General features: G+C 47.3%; 1 protein-coding gene across 3 annotated transcripts in view; it reads right to left on the bottom strand.

Annotated features, from left to right (window-relative positions):
• The window catches only part of LOC123773592 (uncharacterized), a 633,080-nt gene that overhangs the window by 142,036 nt on the left and 475,792 nt on the right, over positions 1–15,252 (bottom strand). For all 3 annotated transcript variants that reach the window (XM_069312332.1, XM_069312334.1, XM_069312333.1), the window contains 3 exons: positions 11,684–11,774; positions 5,484–5,634; positions 826–1,312 (listed from right to left, as the gene is read on the bottom strand). In XM_069312332.1, the coding sequence (XP_069168433.1) occupies positions 826–1,312; positions 5,484–5,634; positions 11,684–11,774 (729 nt within the window). The remainder of the gene's footprint in view (positions 1–825; positions 1,313–5,483; positions 5,635–11,683; positions 11,775–15,252) is intronic.

Below are 15,252 nucleotides of genomic sequence, written 5' to 3'. Positions count from 1 at the left end.
GCCCGAGACTGTTCAACACGCTTCCACTACACATTAGGGACATAACTGGCCGACCCCTCACAGTGTTCAAGAGAGAACTATCAACATCAGAGGTCCGAGACTGTTCAACACGCTTCCACTACACATTAGGGACATAACTGGCCGACCCCTCACAGTGTTCAAGAGAGAACTATCAACATCAGAGGTCCGAGACTGTTCAACACGCTTCCACTACACATAAGGGGCATAACTGGCCGACCCCTCACAGTGTTCAAGAGAGAACTATCAACATCAGAGGCCCGAGACTGTTCAACACGCTTCCACTACACATAAGGGACATAACTGGCAGACCCCTCACAGTGTTCAAGAGAGAACTATCAACATCAGAGGCCCGAGACTGTTCAACACGCTTCCACTACACATAAGGGACATAACTGGCCGACCCCTCACAGTGTTCAAGAGAGAACTATCAACATCAGAGGCCCGAGACTGTTCAACACGCTTCCACTACACATAAGGGACATAACTGGCCGACCCCTCACAGTGTTCAAGAGAGAACTTGATAAACACCTCCACAGAATACCTGATCAACCAGGCTGTGACTCATACGTCAGGTTGCGAGCAACCGCGTCCAACAGCCTGGTTGACCAATCCAGCAACGAGGAGGCCTGGTCGACGACCGGGCCGCGGGGTCGCTGAGCCCCGGAATCATAGCCAGGTAGCTACAAGGTGGCCAGCGATACAGATGACACTTACCATTAACAAGCTGTGGGATTAGATAGGAAACCAAAGACATTGTAAGATATGAAGTGTGATAGGCGAGATGCCGCAGGCGGAGTCACTTACCGTATACTTGGAGAGCCGCAGGTCCGTCGGGTCGGAGCGGTTGGTCTCCACGGACACGTTGGAGAGTCTGGAGGTGACGCTGTGGACGTCTGAGGCGTAGTCTCCGCCGCTCTCCCGCAGGAGTGGGCGTCGTGGGCGGCGCCCACCCGCCCGCACCGCCTCTACATTGTGGTACTCCGGCTCCCGCCGCCGCTGTCGCTCAGGCCTACTGGCCGCCACATTCACCAACCGCACATTGTCGTAGACGGGCTGCGCGTAGCTGGTCACGCACCGCCCACTCTGATAGCCCGCTTCTGGCCAGTGGGTGTGGGTGGGGTGGCGGTGGGTGTGGGCGGGGCTGCGGAAGGCAAAACTGGGTCCGCCTCCCGCCCAGTGGGCGTGGGCGGTTCTGGTGACGTCACGGGGTACCGAGATGTCCCCCGCGGTTCTGAGGGAGATGATGTCCTCCTCGTTCATAACGACCCTCAGACTGCTGACGTGGGGCTCTCTGTGGGGCCAAGATACAACTCGTCAATACAACAACAACAACAGCACTCGTATAACCTACAAACACACAGTCAAACTGTCCCTATTTTCAGCTTGTTACAACTTGTTTGGTGTTAAACGTTGTAGCTACTCTCTCTCTCTCTCTCCCCCCCTCTCTCTCTCTCTCTCTCTCTCTCTCTCTCTCTCTCTCTCTCTCTCTCTCTCTCTCTCTCTCTCTCTCTCTCTCTCTCCCTTTCTCCCTTTCTCTCTCTCTCTCTCTCTCTCTCTCTCTCTCTCTCTCTCTCTCTCTCTCTCTCCCTTTCTCCCTTTCTCTCTCTCTCTCCCTTTCTCCCTTTCTCTCTCTCTCTCTCTCTCTCTCTCTCTCTCTCTCTCTCTCTCTCTCTCTCTCTCTCTCTCTCTCTCTCTCTCTCTCTCTCCCTTTCTCCCTTTCTCTCTCTCCCTTTCTCCCTTTCTCTCTCTCTCTCTCCCCCCCCTCTCTCTCTCTCCCCCCCTCTCTCTCTCTCCCCCCTCTCTCTCTCTTCCCCCTCTCTCTCTCTCCCCCCCCTCTCTCTCTCTCCCTCTGTTTCTCTCCCTCTGTTTCTCTGTTTCTCTATCTCTGTCTCTGTCTGTCTGTCTGTCTGTCTGTCTGTCTGTCTGTCTGTCTGTCTGTCTGTCTGTCTGTCTGTCTCTCTCTCTCTCTCTCGTTCAGTACAAGGCCAACCGACACCTCTTATTAAGCCTACACCGTCGGTTTTGAATTGTAAACTATATCGGCGGTTATACTTGGGGAAAATTCCACCATCCTAATATTTTTAATAAGTTAAATGATGAAATTAAACACCCTGCAGCATACATTATAAATCATACAGTTATGCCTACACTACTGAGGTCACGTAGGCCTGTGTATGCCTACAGCCCCGTGGTCACGTAGGCCTGTGTATGCCTACAGCCCCGTGGTCACGTAGGCCAGAAACAAGCACCAACAAACTGATTGCTCAACAAAACTTGACTTCCTGTTACGTCATTTCAATTAACTAATTATGTAATCATATTATAATGACAATCATCCTTAAATCATTATATTAATCCTATAAAGTAACTTAATTCTCAACATAATCATCTAGACGTAAAATAATGAACCAATATATCAGAACTAGCCGAAAAAATAACAAAAAATAACAGAACAGAACAAAAAAAAAAAAAAAGGATTTTTTTCAGAACAGAAAAATGATCAAAATAGTGCACTATGAACACTATTTAATTACAGTAATTACCTTAAACAATCAAGAAGGTGTGAAATAACATCTTATATTGAAATTATCTTAAAATACCTCTCATAGTAAGTGATTGGGGGCCAAAGCTGCCAACATGAATTGACAAAATTAATTAAAAATTTTGCCTAATCTGAGGATTTCGATTAAGTCTTATTAAAGTGAGGATAATGCTGGTATTCACTGTCAAGCTATTGAGCATTAGATGGCCAAGAAAGAGACGAGTGAGTCCAATGAAGACTCAATGCTGTTATAATTGAATTTTGCCCCGAGGGGCGAGTTTATTGGGCAGCGCCACTCATCCTGTGAGTGGACACACCGCCATAGTGACAGTATTGGGCAGCGCCACTCATCCTGTGAGTGAACACACCGCCATAGTGACAGTATTGGGCAGCGTCACTCATCCTGTGAGTGGACACACCGCCATAGTGACAGTATTGGGCAGCGCCACTCATCCTGTGAGTGGACACACCGCCATAGTGACAGTATTGGGCAGCGCCACTCATCCTGTGAGTGGACACACCGCCATAGTGACAGTATTGGGCAGCGCCACTCATCCTGTGAGTGGACACACCGCCATAGTGACAGTATTGGGCAGCGCCACTCATCCTGTGAGTGGACACACCGCCATAGTGACAGTATTGGGCAGCGCCACTCATCTTGTGAGTGGACACACCGCCATAGTGACAGTATTGGGCAGCGTCACTCATCCTGTGAGTGAACACACCGCCATAGTGACAGTATTGGGCAGCGCCACTCATCCTGTGAGTGAACACACCGAAATAGTGACAGTATTGGGCAGCGGCACCCATCCTGTGAGTGGACACACCGCCATAGTGACAGTATTGGGCAACGCCACTCATCCTGTGAGTGGACACACCGCCATAGTGACAGTATTGGGCAGCGCCACCCATCCTGTGAGTGGACACACCGCCATAGTGACAGTATTGGGCAGCGCCACTCATCTTGTGAGTGGACACACCGCCATAGTGACAGTATTGGGCAGCGCCACTCATCCTGTGAGTGGACACACCGCCTTAGCGACAGTATTGGGCAGCGCCACTCATCCTGTGAGTGGACACACCGCCATAGTGACAGTATTGGGCAGCGGCACCCATCCTGTGAGTGGACACACCGCCATAGTGACAGTATTGGGCAGCGCCACTCATCCTGTGAGTGGACACACCGCCATAGTGACAGTATTGGGCAGCGCCACTCATCTTGTGAGTGGACACACCGCCATAGTGACAGTATTGGGCAGCGCCACTCATCCTGTGAGTGGACACACCGCCATAGTGACAGTATTGGGCAGCGCCACTCATCCTGTGAGTGGACACACCGCCATAGTGACAGTATTGGGCAGCGCCACTCATCCTGTGAGTGGACACACCGCCATAGTGACAGTATTGGGCAGCGTCACTCATCCTGTGAGTGGACACACCGCCATAGTGACAGTATTGGGCAGCGCCACTCATCCTGTGAGTGGACACACCGCCATAGTGACAGTATTGGGCAGCGCCACTCATCTTGTGAGTGGACACACCGCCATAGTGACAGTATTGGGCAGCGCCACTCATCCTGTGAGTGGACACACCACCATAGTGACAGCATTGGGCAGCGCCACTCATCTTGTGAGTGGACACACCGCCATAGTGACAGTATTGGGCAGCGCCACTCATCTTGTGAGTGGACACACCGCAATAGTGACAGTATTGGGCAGCGCCACTCATCTTGTGAGTGGACACACCGCCATAGTGACAGTATTGGGCAGCGTCACTCATCTTGTGAGTGGACACACCGCCATAGTGACAGTATTGGGCAGCGCCACTCATCCTGTGAGTGGACACACCGCCATAGTGACAGTATTGGGCAGCGTCACTCATCTAGTGAGTGGACACACCGCCATACCAGCATGTACAACACTCCCCAATAGGAAGAAAACCCGCTGGGTTGTTCATCCTCTCACTTGTACCCAGACACAGCTGGGACTTGCTTAGGTTCTTCAGTATAACATTCAGGGGTTTTAAAGGTCATGTTCTGTTATAATGATACACTTGTTCAATGAGAATTATAATGTAGCATTGCCTTGTAAAACTTAAATAAGTTCAATAATCAATCTTATCAAACACTATCATACTTATCAAGTAATAATATTGCCTAAATAGTCTATTAATCACTTTTAAAATCTTGTTTAAATGATATAACTTATTATTGTTATATTTATTTAATAAACCTCCATAGTTATTTACAATATTTTAAGAGATTTTGTGCAGCAGTTCAGATCATTTGTGATCGAGAACAGTGAAGCATTGTTAGTGATGTTTTCAAACTTTATCATTAATCACTCTGTACTATGGCCAATGTTGATGTGAATTGAATTTCAACAGTTATTTTCAGTTATCTTCAATCAATAACCCTGATTAGAGATATAGCACCAATCAATAACCCCGATTAGAGATATAGCACGAATCAATAACCCCGATTAGAGATATAGCACCAATCAATAACCCCGATTATAGATATAGCACCAATCAATAACCCTGATTAGAGATATAGCACCAATCAATAACCCCGATTAGAGATATAGCACCTATCAATAACCCCGAATTAGAGAAATAGCCCCAATCAATAACCCCGATTAGAGATATAGCACCAATCAATAACCCCGATTAGAGATATAGCACCAATCAATAATCGTGAATTAGAGAAATTAGCACTAATCAATAACCGTGAATTAGAGAAATAGCCCCAATCAATAACCCGGAATTAGAATATAGTAGTATTCTATAGTAGGACAATTAACACTTATGGCCTCGACGAGGATAGAAAGCCGTCGGATTGTCAAATGTCCCCAGACCTTTGCCTGAAGACAGGTGTCCACGTACGGGGGTGAGGGGTGGGGGGTGAGGGGTGACCACGTACCTGAAGGTGTCCTTGCCGATGAGGAAGTCTTCGGGGTCGGACTCATAGGGCGGCTCATCATACCAGTGATGGGGCGGCCCCAAGCAGCCCTGGGCCGCCCCGACGACCGCCCCGTCGTCTCCTACGTCGTCGTCGTACATATAGGTGTCGTCTGTGGTGCAACAGGGAGCAGCGTTACATCTCCAAGACGGCGTCTTGAGGCAACCCGTTCTCGCAAATTTAATAAGTCAATATTGACTTATTAAATATGTGCATAGGTGACATACTTAACATAATAGATACCCTTAAAAAGATTCATAGAAAACACCGACCTTACCTAACCTACTTAGTATGTTAAGATAAGCATCTTATTGCTTCGTAATTACAATTATTACCTAACCTATAATAGGTATAGGTTAAGTAATAATTGTAATTACGAAGTAATAAGATGCTTATCTTAAGATACTAACAAGGTTAGGTAAGGTCGGTGTTTTCTATGAATCTTTTTAAGGGTATCTATTATGTTTAGTATATCACCTATGCACGTAGTTAATAAGTCAATATTGACTTTACGAATTTGCAAGAACGGGTTGCTTGAGGGGGGGTACGTAATGTCAATATTGCGTGAATTGTATTGCAAGATGATAATATATTCAGGCGATGAGTTAGAATAACGTGGCTGACGTATGTTGACCTGACCACACATTAGAAGGTGAAGGGACGACGACGTTTCGGTCCGTCCATTCTCTAGTTGATGAGACTTGAGAATGGTCCAGGACGGACCGAAACGTCGTCGTCCCTTCACTTCCTAGTGTGTGGTCTGGTCAATATCATATCACGGGGAGGGAACTGTCAGGAGAAAGCGCCAAGCCACTACGATTATACAGTAATTTACTGTATAAATATTATTAAATATTATTTAAATTATAAATATTATAAATTCCTAATATATAAATATTAATATTTATTAAATATCCCAGCAGACTGGGATATTTACCTGCTATATCCCCGGGTCAGGAGTGTGCTACACATGTGTAGACTCTCAAGGCTACACATGTGTAGCCTCTCAAGGCTACACATGTGTAGCCTCTCAAGGCTACACATGTGTAGCACTACACATGTGTAGCCTCGCTCCGGGGCCCTCCACAACAGGTAAACAACTACACACACACACCTGCAGGCACTCACTGGCACATGTTTTACTGTGGCTGTGCGTACCAACCCAAACACCCCACCTCACCCCACCGCGAAGATCTCAGATACAGAGAAGAAGTTGGAAGGTCAGTGTGTCGCCCTGAGACTTTAAGGTCAACTGTAGTACTGAGAATGGAATGGAGCCGGTCGGCCGAGCGGACAGCACGCTGGACTTGTGATCCTGTGGTCCTGGGTTCGATCCCAGGCGCCGGCGAGAAACAATGGGCAGAGTTTCTTTCACCCTATGCCCCTGTTACCTAGCAGTAAAATAGGTACCTGGATGTTAGTCAGCTGTCACGGGCTGCTTCCTGGGGGTGGAGGCCTGGTCGCGGACCGGGCCGCGGGGACACTAAAGCCCCGAAATCATCTCAAGATCTCTCAAGATGGTTAACAACTGACCCTAAGAGGCAAAAGGTGCCGTGTGCCAGTACCTTCCTCAAGGTCAGTATATGTCTTGTAGTTGAACAAATACGACAATTACAGTCATTTTGATTCTAAAGTTGCGCGTGTAACTGTGGTCCTAGTTATTGTGTGTAGACACCTGGTGTGTGTGTGTGTGTGTGTGTGTGTGTGTGTGTGTGTGTGTGTGTGTGTGTGTGTGTGTGTGTGTGTGTGTGTGTGTGTGTGTTTACTAGTTGTGTTTTTGCGGGGGTTGAGCTTTGCTCTTTCAGTCCGCCTCTCAACTGTCAATCAACTGTTTACTAACTATTTTTTTTGTTTTTTCCCACACCACACACACACACACACACCCCAGGAAGCAGCCCGTGTGTGTGTGTGTGTGTGTGTGTGTGTGTGTGTGTGTGTGTGTGTGTGTGTGTGTGTGTGTGTGTGTGTGTACTCACCTAGTTGTGCTTGCGGGAGTTGAACTTTGGCTCTTTGGTCCCGCCTCTCAACTGTCAATCAACTGGTGTACAGGTTCCTGAGCCTACTGGGCTCTATCATATCTACACTTGAAACTGTGTATGGAGTCAGCCTCCACCACATCACTGCCTAATGCATTCCATTACATTGTGCATTCCTGTTTTGGTACCCAGGCATGAGGTGATAGGAAACACTCCCCAACCATTTCTGTCCCGCCAGGGATTCGAACCAGGAACTTCAGATTGTGAGTCGGGAACGAACAAAACTGTACTACCAACCCGAACTCTAAACAGAGTTTTTTAAACAGAATTTACCTCAGGGGAGGGGAGTTTACCTCAAGGGACGGGAGTTTACCAAAGGATGGGTGAATTTACCTCAGGGGACGAGAGTTCACCTCAGGGGACGGGAGTTTACCTCAAAGGACGGGAGTTTACCTCAAAGGACGGGAGTTTACCTCAGGGGACGGGAGCTTACCTCAGGGGACGGGAGCTTACCCCAGGGAGAGGGAGTTTACCTCAGGGGACGGGAGTTCACCTCAGGGGACGGGAGTTTACCTCAAAGGACGGGAGTTTACCTTAGGGGACGGGAGCTTACCTCAGGGGACGGGAGCTTACCCCAGGGAGAGGGAGTTTACCTCAGGGGACGGGAGTTTACCCCAGGGAGGGGGAGTTTACCTCAGAAGACGGGAGTTTACCACAGGGAAGAGGAGTTTACCTCAAGGGACGGGAGTTTACATCAAGGGACAGTAGTTTACCCCAGAGAGGGGAGTTTACCTCAGGGGACGGGAGTTCACCTCAAGGGAGGGTGAGTTTACATCAAGGGACGGGAGTTTACCTTAGGGAGGGGGAGTTTACCTCAACGGACGGGAGTTTGCCTTATGGAACGGAAGTTTACCTCAGGGGAGGGGAGTTTATCTCGGGTGACGGGAATTTACCCCAGGGAGGGGGAGTTTACCCCAGGGGACGTGAATTTACATCAAGGGACGGGAGTTTACTTCAAGGGACGGGAGTTTACCCCAGGGAGGGGAGTTTACCTCAAGGGACGGGAGTTTACCCCATGGAGGGGGATTTTACCCCAGAGAAGGGGACTTTACCTAAGAGATGAGAGTTTACATCAAGGGACGGGAGTTTACATCAAGGGACGGGAGTTTACCTCAGGGACGAGAGTTTACCTCAATGGACGATAGTTTACCTCACGGGACGGAGTCTACCTCAAACGACGGGAGTTTACCTCAAGGGACACGAGTTTACCTCAAGGGAGGGGAGTTTACCTCAGGGAATGGGAGTTTACCTCAAAAGAGGTAAAGAGTTTACCTGCATAGGGTAGCTTACCCTGACTTAACTTTTAACTTACCCTGAGTTAAAAGAGTTTACCTAAGGGGAGGAGAGTTTACCTCAGGGAAGGAGAGTTTACCTCAGGGGAGGGGAGACTTCTCTACCTCAAGAAAGACGCTACACGGAACGTAGAAGGAAGAGACTTAGTTCTTAATTTATATGTAAGTCACTCTTAGTCTGTCTGCTATCCCTAGAGCAGGGGGAAAAAAGCGTTTTATGGTAAGGTGATGTAACCCTTGTGTGGAATGGCGCCGAGTTTCCCACGATAGCAGGGGAGGATAACACAGACACTGTCTATGAGATCATTCTGGCTATCCTCCAGTGACTAGTAAGTTTAACCATATGAATCAAAGCATTCTTTGGAGAGCCCTCACTGGAGAACATGTTGTGAGTGACCGACACACTCACACACACACTCACGTCAACCCTGGGTGTTGTGGTGCTCTGTCTCACAGTGTTGAGTATATGTGGCGCGTCTGAGTCAATCACCAGGGAGCCGGTCGGCTGAGCGGACAGCACGCTGGACTTGTGATCCTGTGGTTCTGGGTTCGATCCCAGGCGCCGGCGAGAAACAATGGCCAGAGTTTCTTTCACCCTATGCCCCTGTTACTTAGCAGTAAAATAGGTACCCGGGTGTTAGTCACCTGTCACGGGCTGCTTCCTGGGGGTGGAGGCCTGGTCGTGGACCGGGCCGCGGGGACACTAAAGCCCCGAAATCATCTCAAGATAACCTCAAGATACTCACTATGTAGGGACAGACATAATTAAGGTGGAAGCTTAAACAGCCTCGTTATCAAACTTTTTTTTCAATGTATATTTCAGGTGATGGATGAGTGCTCATCCACACGGAGGATTAAAGTGGGTGTCAACATGTGAAGCCTTCCCCCCCCCCACTTTCAGGTGATGGATGAGTGCTCATCCACACGGAGGATTAAAGTGGGTGTCAACATGTGAAGCCTTCCCCCCCCCCACTTTCAGGTGATGGATGAGTGCTCATCCACACGGAGGATTAAAGTGGGTGTCAACATGTGAAGCCTTCCCCCCCCCACTTTCAGGTGATGGATGAGTGCTCATCCACACGGAGGATTAAAGTGGGTGTCAACATGTGAAGCCTTCCCCCCCCCCACTTTCAGGTGATGGATGAGTGCTCATCCACACGGAGGATTAAAGTGGGTGTCAACATGTGAAGCCTTACCCCCCCCCACTTTCAGGTGATGGATGAGTGCTCATCCACACGGAGGATTAAAGTGGGTGTCAACATGTGAAGCCTTCCCCCCCCCCACTTTCAGGTGATGGATGAGTGCTCATCCACACGGAGGATTAAAGTGGGTGTCAACATGTGAAGCCTTACCCCCCCCCACTTTCAGGTGATGGATGAGTGCTCATCCACACGGAGGATTAAAGTGGGTGTCAACATGTGAAGCCTTACCCCCCCCCCCACTTTCAGGTGATGGATGAGTGCTCATCCACACGGAGGATTAAAGTGGGTGTCAACATGTGAAGCCTTACCCCCCCCCCCCACTTTCAGGTGATGGATGAGTGCTCATCCACACGGAGGATTAAAGTGGGTGTCAACATGTGAAGCCTTACCCCCCCCCCCCCACCTCTGGGTTTGTTAAGCCTAGCTAGATATTAGAATTCTGGGGCATGAAGCTTGTGGCCCGCGGTTACCCGCTAAGTCAGCCGCACCTTGAGTTCACCTAACACTGAATATAAAAGCTACTGGGTGTGTGTGTGTATTTTATATATTTATATATATATATATATATATATATATATATATATATATATATATATATTTATATATATATATATGTCGTACCTAGTAGCCAGAACTCACTTCTCAGCCTACTATTCAAGGCCCGATTTGCCTAATAAGCCAAGTTTTCCTGAATTAATATATTTACTGTAATTTTTTTCTTATGAAATGATAAAGCAACCCTTTTCTCTATGTATGAGGTCAATTTTTTTTTATTGGAGTTAAAATTAACGTAGATATATGACCGAACCTAACCAACCCTACCTAACCTAACCTAACCTATATTTATAGGTAAGGTTAGGTTAGGTAGCCAAAAAAAGCTAGGTTAGGTTAGGTTAGGTAGGTTAGGTAGACGAAAAAACATTAATTCATGAAAACTTGGCTTATTAGGCAAATCGGGCCTTGAATAGTAGGCTGAGAAGTGCGTTCTGGCTATTAGGTACGACATATATATATATATATATATATATATATATATATATATATATATATATATATATATATATATATATATATATATAATTATTACAGCAAATGTGTTTGAGAGCCCTGTACCAGATCTAATTCCAGAGAGAATGAGAGCACTTTGAGGGAGAGGAGGGAATAGAACGCAAGGGAGAGGAGGGAATAGTAGTGAAGGGAGAGGGAGGACACGAGAGGAAGGGAGAGGGAGGAGCTGAGCCCAATTCCTGAGCCCAATAGGCTCAGGAATCTGTACATCAGTTGATTGACGGTTGAGAGGCGGGACCAAAGAGCCAGAGCTCAACCCCCACAAGCACAAATAGGTGAATATAATCAGGTGAATACACATACACACAAACCCATGACCTGGGACACACACACACACACACACACACACACAGGGGAGGTGGGACACATAGACACACACACACACACACACACACACACATAGACACACACATAGACACACACACACACACACACACACACATAGACGCACACACACACACACACACATAGACACACACACACACACACACACACACACACACACACACACACACACACACACACACGCAACAAACATCTACACACAAGGGTGACATAGGTACCTAGGTATGGCGTTCCTTTGGTGTAAAATATGGCAGTCTCCCGAAGGGGTCTCTGTGTCTGGAGGAGCCCCTGACGGAGGTCTCGCAGGATCTGTGGAGGAGAGACATGATCACTACATACACAACACCTCAACAACATGGGGTATAACACATGATAAAGCGACGTATTGATCACAAGTACCAGACGTAATAGTGAGAGGCGGGCCCAAAGAGCCAGAGCTCAACCCCCCCATAAGCACAACTAGGTGAGTACACACACACGGGCCTCGTGGCTGAGTGGACAGCGTTCTAGAGTCGTAGTCCAAGGGCCCGGTTCGATCCCCGGCAGAGGCAGAAACAAGTAGGTAGAGTTTATTGCACCCTAATGCACCTGTTCACCTAGCAGTAAATAGGAATCTAGGAGTTAGAACAGCTGCTACGGGCTGCTTCCTAGTGTATTCACCTAGTTGTGTTCACCTAGTTGTGTTTACGGGGGTTGAGCTTTGCTCTTTCGGCCAGGTCTCGAAGCCTGGTGGATAGCGCGCAGGACTCGTAATTCTGTGGCGCGGGTTCGATTCCCACACGAGGCAGAAACAAATGGGCAAAGTTTCTTTCACCCTGAATGCCCCTGTTACCTAGCAGTAAATAGGTACCTGGGAGTTAGTCAGCTGTCATGGGCAGCTTCCTGGGGGTGGAGGCCTGGTCGAGGACCGGGCCGCGGGGACACTAAAGCCCTGAAATCATTTCAAGATAACCTCAAGATATTCAAGAAGGTCAGAGGTCAGCCACCTGCAGAGTGAGTGGTTGTGCAAACATTCGTGAGAAAAAACGTTCCATCTCTCCCTTACCCCCCATAATTATTATTCCCCTCCTTGAAGAGGTGTATGGTGGTTGTCAAACAATTTAATGGGAAAATTCTTGAGTGTGCACGTGTGGGCGGACCTCTTACAAGCCTCAATGTTGGTTAGCAAGAGTAAATCTCCCACCCCCCTCACCTCTTTCTCCAGCCGACAGGTGTGGTAGTTTTGGAGGCGTGTATATATATATACCTCCTGTAGGGGAGTTTGGAAAGGAGGGAGTGCTGGGGTGCTGGAGGAGGAGAGGTAGTGTGGGCCACAAGTCATCAGACTGGCCACCAGGGGGCCAGATTCACGAAGCAGTTACGCAAGCACTTACGAACCTGTACATCTTTCCTCAATCTTTGGCGGCTTTGTTTACAATTATTAAACAGTTAATGAGCTCCGAAGCACCAGGAGGCTGTTTATGACAATAACAACAGTTGAATGGGAAGTTTTCATGCTTGTAAACTGTTTAATAAATGTAACCAAAGCCGTCAAAGATTGAGGTTAAGATGTACACGTTCGTAAGTGATTGCGTAACTACTTCGTAAATCTGGTCCCAGGAGACAGTGAATTCATGTATGTCGTAGAGCAGGACCCAGAAAGTAATGTATGAGGTCTTTGAGATTTTCCATGTGTGATGTCTTAACCATTGCCAGTGTGAGGGGTAGACACTTAGAATTTGGTGAATATCATATTTTGTTCTAAATAAACCCATGTTAAACTTTCCCTCTTTGCTTACGTCAATTAATGGAACCTCCTAATCCTCAGAGTTCAGTTTTGTTAACTTTTGGTCAGTCATTAATGACAGCTGGAAGAGGACTCTGGAAGCCAAGCACTGCTTCTGCCTCATTGTTTGATATAGCTAATGGTTAGGCAGGATGGTGGCAGTGAAGTTAATTAGATTGATCCCTGTGTAGCATTTCCTTGAAAGGGTACCATTGGTAACCATCAGTGGTACACCATATTTCAATTCATATTACATTAAATATAAATTACTAATTATTAATGTGTTACCAAGTTCAAGGTGTCGGAAGTGTTGCTCAGTACTATCAAGGATCAGTAACTTACCCTTACCATATAATGCTTACCGTTACATAGACATAATAGAGGAAAATTAAATTAGTTAAAAAGGCGGGGGTCCAAGAGCTAAACACGGACCAGAGAGCATCATGGAACACAGTTGCATTGAGAGGTGAGGTAATGGCAGCAGTGGCGACAACCCTCCCCCACACATGCCAGCCCACTCGTCTCCACCAGAGATACTGAAGAACCAGCGAGACTTTGACATATACGTGAATATTATGCCATAAAGGAAGCCAGTCTGGCAGCCCCGCGGTCACTCACATGTATCTTAGTCAACTGAGATGACCTGTTCAGGGGAGCCATCAGGAGGTACAAGTCTGGCATTCAGAGCGGGAAAACTACGAAGAGACGAGAGAACGTCCATTAGGAATACAATGGGTCTCGCAGGAAGTTCTCATAAAGTTTCAAATTTTTATGCAAAATGTTAATTGAAAGTTTCCTCTCCTAACCTCTCCGAGTAGGCCGGATGACTCAAACAGAAAACAGGACAGTACGTCACTATTGTAAGTCGATTTCATTTCTAATTACGTCCACTTTTGGCCATAGAGCGCATACGAGCCAAGAGTGTCGTTATTTTTAAGAGGACGGGTTGGGGGAGAGAGAGAACGTTGAGGGGGAGACTATAGAAGAGACAGAGCCCTCACCCCATAAGTAGCGGGAAGGACTCAACAACTTGGTCGACGCCCAAGACAGTTAGTAACGAGAGGCAGAGAATTAATGCACACTTTGCCCCAGGGATGTGAGGAAGCAAGACTATTAAGGACAGGGTATGGCAGCCAGCAGGGTAGGCTAGGTTGACCAGACCACACCACACACTAGAAGGTGAAGGGACGACGACGTTTTGGTCCGTCCTGGACCATTCTCAAGCCGATTGTGGTCCAGGACGGACGGAAACGTCGTCGTCCCTTCACCTTCTAGCGTGTGGTCTGGTCAACATACTTTAGCCACGTTATTGTGACTCCTCGCCAGCATAGGATAGGGTAGATTAGTTTAACTTAGAGTAGGATATAGTAGCTTAGATTACTGTAAAGTAGGTAGGATAAGTTATAGTAGAATTGAGTATTCAAGACACACACTAAAGACATTAACAAAAGCAATGGTGTTCCCCCCAATATGGCGTCTCTCCAAAACGTGGCAAAACTAATGAACAAATCCACAAGAGCCGTGATAAGGGTTCGAATCTACGAACGTGAAGGAATGTGAGGGTTCGGAGTTGTTCATTTGATGCATCAGGCTATTGTGGTTTGTGTGTGTGTTGTGGCAACACTCATGCCAGGGTATCCTCATGTGCAGTGTTGCCAACCTCTACTGTTAGATTGTATTTGTTTAAATAATAATAATAATAATAATAATAATATTTTATCACTTCCTATTTTGTGCATACATGACTGGGGAGTTGTGAAGGTGTCAGCACCTGAGAGCTTAATGTTAAGGTAACCCCTTAAGGTAACCCCTTAATGTAACCCCTTAAGGTAACCCCTTAAGGTAACCCCTTAACTGACCACCTGACGTGTGGGCGTGTAGGAACAGCGTGAAATATAATCCTCGTTAATTAAATGGCCTAAATTACGAAACAATCATCCACTTCAATAACGTTAATCACCACCTGGCACTTGCTACACTGGTTTGTTTGATTCACTGTTCCTTATTAACAATCTTAGGTAG

The sequence above is a fragment of the Procambarus clarkii genome, chromosome 72 (genome assembly GCF_040958095.1).
Source record: "Procambarus clarkii isolate CNS0578487 chromosome 72, FALCON_Pclarkii_2.0, whole genome shotgun sequence".
Classification (NCBI taxonomy): Eukaryota; Metazoa; Arthropoda; class Malacostraca; order Decapoda; family Cambaridae; genus Procambarus; species Procambarus clarkii.
This window is presented reverse-complemented; position numbering and strand designations above follow the sequence as displayed.